This window comes from Pleurodeles waltl, chromosome 3_1 (assembly GCF_031143425.1).
Source record: "Pleurodeles waltl isolate 20211129_DDA chromosome 3_1, aPleWal1.hap1.20221129, whole genome shotgun sequence".
Lineage (NCBI taxonomy): Eukaryota > Metazoa > Chordata > Amphibia > Caudata > Salamandridae > Pleurodeles > Pleurodeles waltl.
This window is the reverse complement of record NC_090440.1, coordinates 651,729,005-651,744,669: the sequence shown is the minus strand read 5'-3', so window position 1 is coordinate 651,744,669 and position 15,665 is coordinate 651,729,005. Positions and strand designations below refer to the sequence as shown.

Genomic DNA, 15,665 nt, shown 5'->3' with positions numbered 1-15,665 from the left:
GTTCTTCCCCTTTCCAACACCCCCTAGTCCACACCTCTGTATAACAGATCTACGTGAACCCAAACTAGATAGAAAATATTTTTATAAAGTTTTATGATGGTGTTTATGCTGTACTGTAATTTCTGGCTGCTACCTAGAGAACCTCAGACAATTCCAAATTCCTTTTAACTACCATTTGGTGTCACTGCTGTACCACTGTATGGGTGCCCCAGTCATAAAACATGGCTTGATGAAGGTCGCTCATTCCATTCCATGCCGTGTGTAGCAGATGCAGGATTCCACGTCAGGTCCTCTGCGTGGATAGGAACGGGTTCTGCCACCTAACCATGGCCATCTCTATCTTAAGCAGTTTATTCATTTGTCTGTTCCTGCTGAGTATATGTGCTGGCAAAGCTTGCCCCTTAAAGTTTGAATATGCCACTACAGTATACACTGTGCACAGAAATAAAAAAAAATGTGGGAGTGAGGCGAGGATGGTATGCTATCTTGGATGGGGACCAGTGTGCAGTGCCACCCAGGACCACATGGAGCACAGGCGGATATAGGCCACTCTCGGAAGGACCTCATTCCAGCGTGTAGGCGTGAACAGGCAGTGAAAAGGGGAACCTCGATTTATAAACAGACCAGTCTGTAATGCAAAAGAACATTTCCAGTCTGCAAAATGCGTCTGAAAGATCTGTCACATTAAGGTGTCTGCTGCAAAACTGGCCAGTAAGGAAACCTCTGAATTTACCGATAGGTCAAATTGCCTCTGTTCATTTTGGATTTACATATCCAGTCTGGCAAAGTAAATGATGGTTGCCATAAACTAAACAGAACACAGCACGAATGGGGACTGGGCACCACCCCTCTGACAACCAAACCATGCAGATGCACCCCAGAGCGGCTTCCCATCACTTCCATCCCTACTACCTTGAGGTTGGGGCAGAGAGGATTAAGGCAGTCCTCCCCCCCTCCTAGCGAGATATTTGCAGGCACCATAACGACGCTGAGAGTCTGCCATACTCACCTGATAGCTGCTGCACGCAAGGCTGCTCATCTGTGCTTAATAACTCTGCCTGGATAGTTTCAACCACACGCTTAAAGCGCCGGCTTGGACCTGTGTTTCGAGTAAAAAAATATAAATAGTAAATTACTAAACAACAAAAATAATAGCAGTTATAACAAGAACAATAGGAAAAATAATACTAATACAAACAGGGGGTCCACCATTAGCTGTAGCGTTAGAGAGTTGTACATTTTAAGCATGCTCATAAGACTAGCAGTATGGACACAAGCCACTGGGACCACCTGTTTGCTGCTGCCCTTCTCCTGCTGGCGGGGCTAGTCTGTCTTCGTGTACGTGGTTGTTCTGTATCTGCCCATGGGTGGCTGCTCTGTATATGTGTGATCACTGCTTCTTTATCCTCGTTAGACTGCGGATCATAGTTTATAGTGGGATGTGTGCGGATGCTTTGTAAAGATGCTGAGCTAGATTTGAAGTTTGATAGATGGAGTGCAGTATGTCATGCTGGCAGGAGACATTAGTTCTGCCGCCCTAATGGGCAGCCGCCCACCAAATTTAGGGAAAATTATTAGCCCAGTGGTGACCTCTGAACCTTGACAGGAACCCTTGTCATGGCAGTCTCTTTCAAGACACAAAAAGTTTGGTGGATGGCTGCCATCAGTTCTGACAGCTATTCACCAAAGTTTAACCAAGTTTTTGTTTTTCAAAAACAAACTCCAACTCCCAAAATGGGAGTTTCTAATCTAAAAATGAATAACAGATAACCCCCAAAAGCCAGGGAGTTTTTGTATTGGGTGTGGGGTTATTATTTGTTTTTTTAGTCCCTCATTGCCAGGTATTACACGATTGGCAGAAAAAAGAGATATTACACCATCCACCCTAAATAGAACGGGCAGTGTAATGCCCTTCTTTACTCTGTTGGGACTTCAGAGGAAGCATTACATTAGCAGCAGATCCAACAGGGGCTCCACTGTTTAAAGCTGATGGTCCACCTGACTCTAAATGAGGAAGGCGGACAGAGGGTTTGGCAGAAAGGATACTCTATCTCATACCCTTGGTCAACCTTGTCCGTCAAACTCAAAATCAAGCCCTTTGCTTTTTGTGTGTGTGGCTGTTCTGTTCCAGCCTGTGTACTTGATTTGCAGAGTTGCTGTGTGCTGGCCTACTACCTGTCTACTTGTAGATACTCTGTCACTGGCTTTGGGTCTGTCCTTCTGTGTGGCTTCCCTAAAGGCATGTGTTGTGGTTTGTCTGCACCTGCCTGTATTTGTGTGTCTGTCTGTGTTTGCCCCGTCCTACTTGTTTTGACTAGTGTATTGTGTTGAGCATTCTGTGCACGCAGAACAGAATCAAATGATCTAGGCCATTAAAAGTGATAATGTTTAAGATAGGGAAGCACTGTGCTCATGACTGAAAAGTGTGCAGTGCCCAACAGTGAATAAGATACTCCCAAGTTAATAAATGAGAAATCAAAAGTTTCAAATAATACATTAAAGAAGCATTTTATGTAACAAGCATTGGCAAAGTCAGTAGGTCTTGGCTGTGAAATCTATTACCTTTGCCAATGATCCTTGATGGTTACCGCAAATGAGTGCATATCAATGACAGCCAACTTTGAGCAGGATGTGCACAAATAAAATGCATTCCAAGATGGCTACTGCAGGTGGGCATGCATCCATTTTTAATGCGTTTTGCTTTATTTAAAAAAATCCTGTTCAAAGATGGCTAATGTGAGTGTACATATCCACAGCGGTCATCTTCAAATGGGATTTTTAAAAATAAAAACAAGCCTTTTAAAAATGCTAGCAACTTGTGTGCACATGTTCACATATAGGCAACCGTCGTGAAATGATTACAAAGCCATTTTAATACACATTCACCAATTCGCACAAAAATTAGCAAGTGTTTGGAGGGGCAAGAGGACACTGTGCTGGCGGTAGGAAAAGGAATGGGTTAAAAAAAGAGGGATGCGGAGCTAAAACATAGGGGTTATGAGGAGAAGAGAGAGTTGAGAGACAGAGAGAGGCAAAATAGTGAACATCTACTTTAATGGAAGTTCTGTTGTCATCAGTGAAAGAACACATCAACCGACCATAATGATATGAGATATGAATGCTCCAGGGAAGGACAAATACAGAACAGGGATGGAAGCTATCAAATCAGGAGCAGGAACATGAGATAGACACCAAAAAACATCCAACTGTGAGCTACTGGATGGACCAAATCTCATTCAATATATATTTACTGTGTTGGTATCAATATGGCTCCAACTGACAGCTATGGTTGTTTGTAGCCTAAAACCTAAAATGGTTTTAGTGCAACAATCTACAAGGTAACTTCACGTTAACATGACAGCAGTTTAATAATATAAATAGTTTTAGTGGGTGAAACACAGTAAACCTGAATGTCAAAGAGAAAAATGTTCCACTGATGTTAGGCATGTAGAATGTGTGCAACAGTAGCACGCACCAACTTTTTATCATCATAATTTATAAAGCTCTTGATGCCTGCAGCGTTCACTTGTCATTTGTCTTCGGATTTGTATTCTTTCTTCCTTTGTGGATGGCAATTATGAGGAATGATGCAGGACTAACCACATGACTCCAATTTACTTTACCTTTAGTCCAGCATAGTTATCATGAAGGCGACATGCACACCTATCTCCATATACTATATCCTACAGACAGTGGAATGGCGGATCGTGGTATTTTTAGTTTTTAGGGGCTGGGTGGGGGGGGTCGGGGTACTTTTAGGGGCAGGGGTGGAGGTTCGGGGTAGGGTAGGTTTTAGGGGGGTGGGGGGGGTCACAGTAGTTTTAGGGGTGGGGGTCTGGGTATTTTCAGTTTTTGGGGGTGGAGGGTCAGGGTAGTTTTAGGGGGGTCGGGATCACAGTAGTTTTAGGGGCGGGTTGGGGGGTTGGGGTATTTTTAGTTTTTAGGGGCAGGGTTGGGGGTAAGGGTAGTTTAGGTTTTAGGGGGTGGGGATCGCGGTAGTTTTGGGGGTGGGGATCGCGGTAGTTGTAGGGGCGGGGTTGGGGTATTTTTTGTTTTTAGGAGCGGGGTGGGGGGTTGGGGTAGTTTAGGTGTTGGGGGTGGGGATTGCGGTAATTTTGGGGGTGTAGAGTCACTGTAGTTTTAGGGGCTGGGTGAGGTGGTTGGGGTATTTTTAGTTTTTAGGGGCAGGGGTCAGGTAGTTTTAGGGGCAGAAGTGGAGGGTCGGGTATTTTTCATTTTTAGGGGGTTGGAGGGTCGTTGTAGTTTTAGGGGTGAAGGGTAGTTTCAGTTTTAAGGGTGGGGGTTGGGGTAGTGGTAGAATTGTGTTGGAGTACAATTGTTTTAGGGGTGGGGGGAGTCGCATGCTGGAACCACACATGCCGTTCACGCATGCCTTTACCAGGAATGTCTTTTCAATGAAAAATCATTGTTAAAACATTCGTGGTAAAGGCATTAGTGGGAACAACGCAGTCGTTATTCCGACCGCGTTGTTTAGGCATGCGTGGTTCCAGCATGCGTTGTTCCGACTCCTATTCTTCTGTAGATGTGCTGCATAATAGTATAGTTGTATATCTGGGAGAACTAGGCCACCCTCCTCCATGCCCCCTTTCAGTACAGATAAGACGACCCTGCTATGTTTCCCTGCCCACACCAATGAAACAAGTAGGCTATCTAGGGTCCGAAAGGATTTTTCATGCAGCCGAAAGAGCGCATTTAGTATGAGGTAAAGACATCTAGTAAGGAAGACCATTTTTGCCACTGCTGCCCTGTTCATGACCGATAGGGGGAGCGTCTTCCAGAAGTCGAGTGATTTAGTGAGTCCCCCTACTACCTAGTCAACATTAATGTGCTGATGATCCATCGGCATCCTAGTGACCATGATGCCCAGGTACAAGGGAACTCTCCTGTTCCCATCTGAGTACCAGGTCTGGCAAATGGTTCCGTGCACCCTGGCCAGTCTCCCCAAGGGAAATGGCAGCGATTTCCTAAGATTTACCTGTAAGCCAGACACAAGTTGAAAGTTCTCTAGGTGCTGCATTAGTAGAGGTACTTCCTCAGTAGGAGAGTGGACATACACCAGTGCATCGTCGGCATACACGGAAATGGGTTGTCTCGCTCACTCGTATGCCCCCAACTCTCTATGTAACAGAATGGCCATAGGTTCGAGTGCAAGGCAAATAACAACACTGTGAGACGGCTACCCTGATGGGTGCCTCGCTCAACCAACCAAGCCTCAGAAATTTCTCCTTCAACCCTGACATGGATGACAGGCCTTGTGTATAACAGGGGTACCTACTTCTGGAATGCTGGGCCAAAGCCCATCTCCTGGAGCACTCACACAATGTAGCTCCACAGCACTGTGTCAAATGCCTTCTCAATATCTAATGAGGGAAAGATCCCGGTCTGACCAACTCAGTCTCATGTAAGACGTGGGCTAAGCACTGCAGGTTGAAGGTCAGGCTGAGCAAGAGCATAAAACCACACTGATCCTCATGGACCAGGGTACGGACACAGCTCCGTGCAGCCATGCTGCCAATACTTTGCAGAGGCTTCTAACATCAGTATTGATCGTAGTGATGGGTCTGTAGGAGGAGGGGTCCTCAGGGTTCACCCGACTTTCACAAAAGGCTAATGACACGCTTGAGAATAGTAAGCATTAGGGTACAGAGGCTTAGTGCCTCAAAATACCTACATCAATTTTCCTCCAAGAACATTGGAATATGCCTGAGAAAACTCAGTGAGGAAGCTATCACCTCCAGGGGCCTTAGTCCTATTCAGGCCCTGGAGTGCTGTCCACAGCTCCTCTAGAGTAAAACCCATATCAAGGTCTTGTGCATCGTCTGGTGCAATGTAAAAAAGAAACCCTCTCTGTCCTATCATGACAGACCTTTCCGCTCTCCCGATATACAGTACGGAAGTGACACACCAGGGCGTCATTATGTCACAGCGCTGCATCAGCTCCCGTCCTCCATAATCATGCAAAAAAGGTGGGATCTCCTGCTCTCGCCACAGTATCTACATCAGTAGTCAGTCACTTATCCCCCTCTCTGTGCAATCTCTTTCTCTAGGAGGTGCCTATCTAGAGACGCCCATAGCCCTTGAAAATATTGTTGGATCCACATCACCGCACTTCTAGCGGCGTCCTTGCTCTATTAAATGAGTCAGCTATATTCACACCTACCCATGCACAGTGATAAATATCCTCCTCAAATATAAACAAGGTGAAAAAGAACAGTAACCGGCCCCCAAACCCAGACAAACAGCATAACAACAACAATCAAAAATACTGTCTATACATGTATCTTGACTCTGTCAGGAGTAGCAGCCTAACCCTACCCCCAATAACTAACTACTACTACTAGTGTGGGAAGGGATCCCCACCGCCCCCCTCTGTCATGGGAAATGCTGCAGTGCACACAATTCACTACTTCAACAGTACCAATGAACATTTATAGTATACAACTGTACCCTGTCATATTAGGAATGTCCGTCCCCTATAAAACAGAAAACATAGGGCCAGATGTAGCAAGGGTTTTACGTGTCACAAACAGCGATTTTTGCTGTTTGCGACACGTAAAACCCGCATTGCGATGCCCTATTCCCATTTTGCGAGTCGGTAACCTGGATACCGACTCGCAAAATGGGTCGGTGAGTTGCAAATAGGAAGGGGTGTCCCCCTTCCTATTTGCGAGTCGCAGCGGGATGCTGTATTGCTTTGTTACCGCGAACGCAGTCGCAAAGTAATCACAGTTACCACCAGTGTCACACTTGTGGTAACCCATTCGCAAAAGGGAAGGGGTTCCCATGGGACCCCTTCCTCTTTGTGAATGGCATTGAAAACATTTTTTCACTTTATAATGCATCCTGTTTTCCTTTAAGGAAAACAGGCTGCATTACAAAAAAGAAAAACTGCTTTATTTAAAAGCAGTCAGAGACTCCAGCAGGCCACCATCCCTGTGAGAGCTGCGAGTCGCAAGGGGGTCGCAAATTGCGACCCACCTCATTAATATTAATGAGGTGGGCCTTTGCGACCCCTTGCGTCTCGCAGATGGTGGCAGGGGCACCATCCTGCATCCTGTATTGCGACTCGCAATTTGCGAGTTGCAATGCAGGATTTTCCTACATCAAGCCTTTAGAGATGAAGAAAAGAGAAGATCAGACGCATATAGCTCTAACATCAGTGGCTGGGGAACCCGCCACATCATACAACAGGATCTTCTGTCACTGCGTTCAACACAGGAGCCAAGTCAATATCCTCTGACCCAGCCGGGGAGGCTCGTGTCATGATACCGTCCGCCTGAACCACAATAAGCCTGGAGTCTGGTATCACCTCTGAACGCCATTGTCTGCTGATCTTTCTCTGGACCACTAGTTTGGAACACCCGCCTCCCCATCCAGAGCGGGTGGTAGATCTCCATGTGCCCACACTATCCCGAGGGACCTTATCCCACATCTCCAGCCATCTCCACATCTTCTCTGGAGAGTGGAAGAAATGAGACTTACCTCCTGAGATCACTCGGATCCAAACAAGATGTAACAGCATCTATCGGAGTCCCATCAAGTGCAATTTGCTCTTGACCTCCAAAAAACATTTCCAGTTGCCTTGCACCTTGTGAGTATAGTAAGGATATATTGTAATTCTCGAAGAGAGGCGTTTTCAGTTTCTCAAGCCGCATGAAGAACACAGTCCCTGTCTCTGTAATTAAGGATGTATACTATGATGGCCCTTGGGGGGGGCCCTGGCTGGGGAGAGGCCACTAATGTGCAATGTGCAATGCACCCACTCAGTGGCAAAGAACGGTGAGAGGCCCGTGGGTCGCCAAGTCTCTCTGGATTCTCTGTCTGCATCCCCTCCATCCATTCAGGGAACCCCAGTAGGCGCAGGCTGTTACGACATGATCTCCCCTCTGTGTTTTCTGCACAAACCTCCAGGGTCACAGTTTTAGCAGTGTGGTGACCAACTGTTTCTTAAGCACCACTACCTCTGATTATAGGTCCTAAATGGATCCCTCTGCCACCTGGACCCTGTCCGATACCTTCTGTAGGTCGACGCAGAGGAGGTTTACTTCCAGGGCCACTGTCTCGATTTTGTCCTCTAGTGCCATGCGGGATCCCTGGATAGCCCACGAGTTCCATCCTTAATGGCTCCCCCACTGATAAGTCCACTGTGGTATCACCTCAAGTGCCCCCCTAGTGTGCTGGGCACTGTGCAGGGGTTGTCTGTGTGGTACTTTGCTCCCTCGTGTTCCCTTGCTGGGCCCCAATCTGCTAATTCCTGCCCATGGGAAAGATAGCCACTCTGTGTCCCCTGTCTGCCACTGTGCCAACCGGACACCACACACCATGACGGGGAGGAAATACCCCCCACACACATGGCCCGCACCAATATTAATAATCGATCTCCTTCATCAGGGGTCCAGTCCCCGGGACCACGAAGTCCAACCAGCGTCTCTGGTGAAAATTCCACAGGGCCCTGGAGGGGCCCACTCCACAGCCTGAGGTGCACAGCAGCAGCACAAACACCAAACGGTGTTAGTCAGTGGTGTAGCGTAGGGGATGCAGGGGGGGCCGGCCGCACCGGGCGCAACATCTTGGAAGAGACTAAATCCACGGGTTAGGGGGCGCAAATTACTTGACTTGCCCCGGGTTAGGGGGCGCAAATTACTTGCCTTGCCCCGGGTGCTGACAACCCACGCTACGCCACTGGTGTGAGTCACTGGATTTCGGGCAGCAAGAGGTTCATGGGGAGTCCGCAAGTTACAGATGTGACTAGGGAGGGGAGGCATCAGGCAACACCTCAGCTGCATAGCTTTTTCTCCCCACCTCCTCGTGCACTTCTTCCTCAAATGGATCTTCCTGGGCGTTTCCCCATCTTGATGCAGATGGACATCCTATCTCTCCACAATCAATCGGGCCCCCCTCTCCTCATCAACATTGTGGGGGACCACACCTGGTGCACTGCTGCCTCCATGAAGCCTGGGCACTTCCCTGCCCAATGCAGCCTTCCTTATGGGCACCTTCACCAAGTTGGAGGTGCACCCCCCACGCACTCGGTCTGTTAACCACGGCCCCCTTTACCAGCAGCAATGCGGGCCCCACACTGCGCAGCGCCGGCATGTCTGTGTTGGGGCAATCTGCTTCCTAAATCAGCCCCCAGGCCTCACAGACTTAGGGCCCTCAGGGTCAGGCCCAGAAGGCAGAGTGCTGCTGTGCCACGTCGCAGGCCCCACTTGCTGTGTGGTAGGATAGTTCCTCAGGGTCTCCAGGCAGAAGAGGTAAGGGGGTCCTCAGGTCAGCCCCTCTCAATGAGCGGCTCCGTAATGCCGCCTGCGACACGGCGGCCGCCACCACCTGGTCCGTCTCCTCAGGGTCGATTGCTGCTGCCCAGACCGCGTTGGCAACCAGAAGTTGGCCCGCTCCGTAAGAGGGTATGAGCGGGAGAAAGTCCCATAATCTGCCAGTCAATAAAGGCACTGCAGTCACAGGACTATGCAGGATTTAGTAGGGTGACCACGGAGCCATTAAGTAACGAGAGCCGTTCAGTAACGAGTCCCGTTGGCCATCTTGCGTCACGTGGCCACGTCCCCGTTATAAGTGCATTTAATTCAGAAATGTCAAATAAACTAGTTAGCTAGCAATGGGGATAAGCGACAGAAATGTGTGTTGATGTTTATGAAAGGTCAGAAGCCATAAACCCAGACAAAACTAAGCAAGTCTCTTGCAAACTAGGTGAAGCATTACATCTCCCACTTGGAAATCAAAGATAGTTTCCATGGGACGTGCTTAAATGTATTCATTTATGAGCTGACAAGAAAATCTTTATTAAGCTTTCCTAATAAATAAGAAGCAGATTGGAAAAAATCGTAACTCTTGGAGTCACGCTAAAGCAAATTCCAGATACAAATTGTACATTGTTAACACATAATGCATTCTCAAAATAAAAATCCTTGTTTAAATATTTTGGGTGAGTTGCTGTTGTACTTGCATTCTTTTTTGTCTTATTATTTGCTTGTGTTTGTACACATGATCGCTAGTTACAGAGTGCTTTACTCATAGTGGACTATCACAAGATATAGTCCATTTTAATCATGTGAGAAATAATATTCATCTTGTTTGTACTCATTTGAAAAAATCGCTTCTTAAGGATTTCTCTCATGGGATTTTTGATCTTGTGAGTGAGCAGAAAATCTGTCTATATCAAACCAATATTAGGAAATCAATCAAAATCATTATATACTATTCGGTTCTGAAAAATTACTTTTTGAAAAAAAAATACAAAAACAATATATATTTTTATGAATTAATGTTCAATTATATTGAGCTAAATACACATAAAAGCAATTTGGCTGCTAAAGATAAAAAATAGATGACTACATGCTCTAATGGTACACAACCTATGAAATGTGAATGCCTACATTATGTTACAAAGTGGTAATGGCCTACAAATAAATTAGATTTGTTAACTGTAACATTACAAGATTAGAGCAATTTAATGGTCATTTCATTATAAAGGGTAAATAGTTGTTTTGACCTCTTCTGAAATTACTTCGGCGGGGCCTTCAACAGGACATAGTCAGTGACACTGACTGTAGCAGCCCTCCCAAAAAACAGTTTGTGTAAATGTAGTCAACATTAGAAGACATCATGTTAAAGTTTGTCAGCAACCGCACTTACACCGGCCGGAACAGACCATCAGCACCTTATATATTAAGAATGTTAAGGTTGTGTGCGAATGGGACAGTTGCGGGGCACTCTCCTTGTCGGAGGATTCTCGGTCCTGTATATGCAATGCAATACTTTTAAAGCCTATGTAAACTTTCTCAGACGCTGTCCGGTAAAGTACGTCTCTTTTTTGTCCTCTTGATTAGTTATTTATGTAATTCTTATCTTTCCATAGCAAACATGGGAATTACAAAGACCGCAGTACAAAGGTCAAGGACTAAGCCTAAAATCATGTAATGAATAACAGCAAAACAAATATCATAGCAATATGAACTCCAAAGTAAAGAGGGGCAATGGGGCTAACTCTTGGGAATGCCAAAAAGGCAGCAATCAATACCAAGGAATAGCTAAGATTTTGTTAAAGAACCCTCATGTTAAAACTGTGAGAATTATAAGTGGCAGAATTAACTATTTCTCAACACTGAATGTCAAGCTGAAGAAAAGAATCAAGTAATGTTATGCTATTTGTAACAAAAAAGTAAAACAAGTCCTAAAAAGGCTTAAAACAGGGTAATCAACTCTTGCCGTTTGATTCTAAATGAAAGATATGATAAGAAAAATAATAAAAGGCATTAGATAAAAAGACATGAGAACCGTCTTTGTCCTCCGGTGACCTGGGGCAGGACACTAATGCATATTACATCAAAAGAATAAAAAAAGAAAGTATTTCCAAAGCCAGCGGATTTTTCATCTTAAAATGCAGTGTGCTGGATAATTGGTTCTACAAATGCTTGTTTGAATTATCAGGAAAATAATTTAAAAACCAATGGGTGCCATGATGTCTACCTGAGTCATGGCTTCACAATGCATAAGCATGCCACGGCAGATGTCTCTGAAAACATTTTCTTACAAAAATACCATTCAAAGGCACATTAAAAGTGTGTATGGGGTGTGATGTCACAATGGGCATATTGGAATGGTTGTTTTTGTAAGAAAGGGAATTCCAAGAAGGCCGCCTAAGCCTGTGTATGAGTCATGATCAGACACACAAAAGGTGATGAGAGAAATTCTTGTAATAAGTCTAACCACTGGCAATCGGTCGGGGGAGCGTTCCAACCCACTGTTCACCATGCCACCTCAATTTGGGCCCAGCCATAAGCAAATCAGCCTTGACCCTGCTCCAGCTGCCTGAATTGCCAAAGCAAGTCCCTCCTGAACCAGAACACAGCAACCCAAGAAAGGATTCATACTGATTGTGGTTCATCAGTCAGATGTAAACTACAAGTGTCCAGAATTCAAATAAGAAACCTGGACTGGAGCAGCACATAATGCATGGGAAACTTGACAGGGCTGCACAGGTGTGAAGGCAGAAGGATTGCATGGTTAATGTCCAGGTGGATGGGGTTATTGAAAGTAAGACGTTTGCCCATTTCCCCTTGTGTTTCGAGAGAACTAGCTACTGCCTCGCTGAAAGTAACGTCACACGAGGAGAGAGATCCTGACTGTGAGGATAACAATGGTAAAGGCTCTGCAATGACGCTTTGACAGTGGTGTACCAGTTCATTGACAAACATGCGATAATCTTATATATATGACACTGAATGATGACAGGAGAACTACAAGTGTGTAACGGCCATGTGTGTGGTACTGGTACAAAAGTAACACGTGAGCATAGTGTGCTAGTGGCTTGAAAGGGATATGTATAACCATTTCAAGTTTCACAATTACAGTGATGGTTGTGTGGCAGTGATTGCTGCAGAATATGTGTCAGAGATATGATGTTGTGTGACAAAGTTATGTGCTGCCACACATGATCTGATGTTGGTATGATACCGACGGGACACAAAGGTGTTGCAGGAATGTGACATGTATCTCACCTGATAGCAGTGTGAAAGTGACAGAGTAGATCCCGTTCTCCTTCTGTGTATCACTTCCTTCTGTGTACGTGATGTCCACCTGGAACTTCACCGGCTTCTGGAAGACAGCTGGTCCTCCCGTGGACTTGTACTCTGCCCGGAAACTCGTCTGTGATATCACACTGTGACTGAGGCTTGGGATCTACAGGTGAAGAAGGGGAACAGGAGGAATCAGCCGTGAACTAATAATTCGTATCATCCGTACAAGTAACCAGAAGGATCACTCGGTCTCAGGCGTGAGCTTGCTAAATATGCCTAGCACTTAGTGACCGCTCTGTTGTCTAAGGCCTGGCCTACAAAATCTGCGTCACCTGAATAACGCTCTGTTGTCTGAATTAAGGTGGGAAAACCTGAAACTGCAGAGTTTGTGTAACCTTAGCTGTAGCTCTATTGTACAAGGCCTGACTAAGTCAACAACGACCAGATTCTGGAAGGACTTTCTGATGTGGAAGGTTTGCCACTATAAAACCTATGCAATCTGAAGGGTAGCTATATAACCTTGAAGATACACTGAAGCTGTATATGGTAACGTGTGTACCTTGTTGAACATCCCAACACAGCCTACGCCTATTAGGTACCTGACAACTAATATATATCTACTGTATACATGCAAAAGTTAGCTAATGTTGAGACAGCTATTATGTCTAAACATCCCATTGGTGACACACTTTGTAAGCTAAAGCCTTCCACATCACTATTTCCTTCCTACGTCATTCACTTTGTTCTCCATTAAGTGCTTCAGAACAAGACATAGGTTCACAGCAGCAGATTAACACCTAATATGTCTATCTGACTCGATGCACTGTGGGACATCAACTCTAAGGCGAGAGGCAAAGTCTTCCAAACTGGCTACATCATCTGACATAGAAGTAGGGCTGCGGTTGAATCCTGAAAAAGGACCTTTCAGAGGCACCAGCTAGTTGTAAAATTGCCCATCTTCCCAAAAGGGCACCCTGTATGCATCACGGAAGCCATTATTGCATGTGCATGTCGGCCTTCGTATGACTCTACAGCCATTTCTGCCTGCATTTGAGTAGGAGAGTATACTAGTGCATTAGGAGCCATTCCTGCCTATCTCCCAGCAGGTCAGATCAACTCTTCCCAAAGAGGCTCAGAAGCTAAAGTACAAGTTTTCAATCTTGTCATATCTGCAAATGTCTCTGTGACCGTCTGGAGACTGAACCCCTAAAGTATGCTGGCCGCTGTTCCTTGAGGAGGGTGTAATGTGTTTATTAAAAAGCTCACTCCTCCCCACTAGTGTTTATGTAAAAGTAGCACGGTGCAAAGGCTTGGCAGGAAGGTCACATGTGGTATATGTTTAATTTCCCTGAAGTATTTTATTGTCTATCCTTCTGCGCTTCCATCGAACGCATTCAGACTAATGAACATCTAAAGTGTCTGGTGTGAAGGGATTGTTGCCAGAGAAGGAACTTCACATTGTCAATATGCAGACATATTATGAGTTTCATTGTACTACTCAGCTTGATAACTGAATGACTACCACACGGGTTATATATATACAAAAAAAGTCAACAGAGACTTACAGAAAACTGACACCATCACTTGCGCACAGTAGACGAAGACCCAGATTTACTAAAGCTGCACCAGCGCAAGGAAATGCAAATCGACGCAAAGCAACACAAATTCTTGCAAGTCTATTTACCATATTGGAAAAGTTCCCTTTTCTCAGCGCACAAACCATTTTGCGCTGCTTTTTGTCAAGGGGGCGTTGCTTTGATGGAGTACTGCTAGTACCTATAGGTTTTGACTCAAAGCTCAATTTACTAAAATAGCCAGATTGGACTTTGCATTAAAAACGAATGCCTTCTTGAGACCGATATTAACAAGGAGAAATGTGTTCTATTCTTATAGAAACCGACTGGGTGCGTGTGTGTGATCCTTCTGAGTTTGTCTAGGCAAAGCTGTTTGTACTGGAAGGGTATGCTTCCAATAAAAATCCTGTCCTTTGCACTATGATGCGAAGCTGTGTGCCACACAAGGCAGCCTCTGTGCACCATCAGAAGAGATGAGAGCAGCAGCAGGCCAGTCGCTGTAGATATGGCTCTATGCTGCGTTTCCTCCCTGTATAACTCAGCACAGTACATGTCAAATCTGGTCGCTGTGAAGCAAGGCAAATGAGTAACTATGACCCAAAATATCCAAATCCTAGCAAAGCTCATTGAACATATGTGGTAATTGCAGGCAAAACCTTATACTAAGCCAATTCTTGGCCCGCTATGGTGTGGCTGCCTATCTGAAAAGCTTTATTTTGTGCGGTATAATCCTATGATGGTGGTACGTTAAAAAAGCAAGCTTAACTCCTCCGTTACCCGTGACTCGCTCAATGCGTTTCACACACAAGTATTCACATGCACACACAAAATGTGTGTGTAGGAGAAATATGTTCTGGCCCATAACAGAACAAATACAATTCATATTAAACTTCAGCCAGCAGGTGTCAGCATTGAGCAAAATATGTATACCCCTTTTTTATGGCGTCGAATGAAACTGTACAAAGGAAATACCCACAGATCAAAAAAGTTCCAGCACAACCTCATTTCAAATGGTAAAACCAGAGCAAAGGCCCTTAGGCACAATCCTCAAAAATGAACAGATATAAAGAATGAATCTTTTGCTTCTGAAAAAAATATGATCCCAAAGTGCAGGAAAACATCAAACCCTTAGCAAGTCAACACGCATGTTGAAGAAAGCTGCCAGTCTAGCACCGACCGAAATTCAATCACCAACGCAACAACAAAATAAACCACAAACACTCTGGGGCATATTTGTGAGAGACTTGCATCGCGTTTGCATCACACAACGTGGTACAAGTCTGACGCACACCTCTAAGTCAATTTTTTGAAGCCACGCAAAAAGGGGCATTAGAAATCTGGAGTAATGCAACGCTGCAACACAGTGCACATCGTTGCGCTATTATGCCCTGGGAAGCCATGCCAATGGGTTTTGACGCATCCTCAGAGTTACAAGAACTTGTAAACCTGGGGATGCGCCAACATCTTACATCTTCCCAGCGGAGGTGCAACAAGGAGAAATATTCCTATTTCTCTTCGTTTCTTTCTCTTTCTA

At 45.3% G+C, this 15,665-nt stretch overlaps 1 protein-coding gene across 3 annotated transcripts in view; it reads right to left on the bottom strand.

Annotated features, from left to right (window-relative positions):
• BRSK2 (BR serine/threonine kinase 2) overlaps nucleotides 1–15,665 on the bottom strand; it is a 615,416-nt gene that overhangs the window by 36,215 nt on the left and 563,536 nt on the right. For all 3 annotated transcript variants that reach the window (XM_069223152.1, XM_069223151.1, XM_069223150.1), the window contains exons 17-18: nucleotides 12,540–12,720; nucleotides 1,010–1,099 (exon numbers count right to left, since the gene is read on the bottom strand). In XM_069223152.1, the coding sequence (XP_069079253.1) occupies nucleotides 1,010–1,099; nucleotides 12,540–12,720 (271 nt within the window). The remainder of the gene's footprint in view (nucleotides 1–1,009; nucleotides 1,100–12,539; nucleotides 12,721–15,665) is intronic.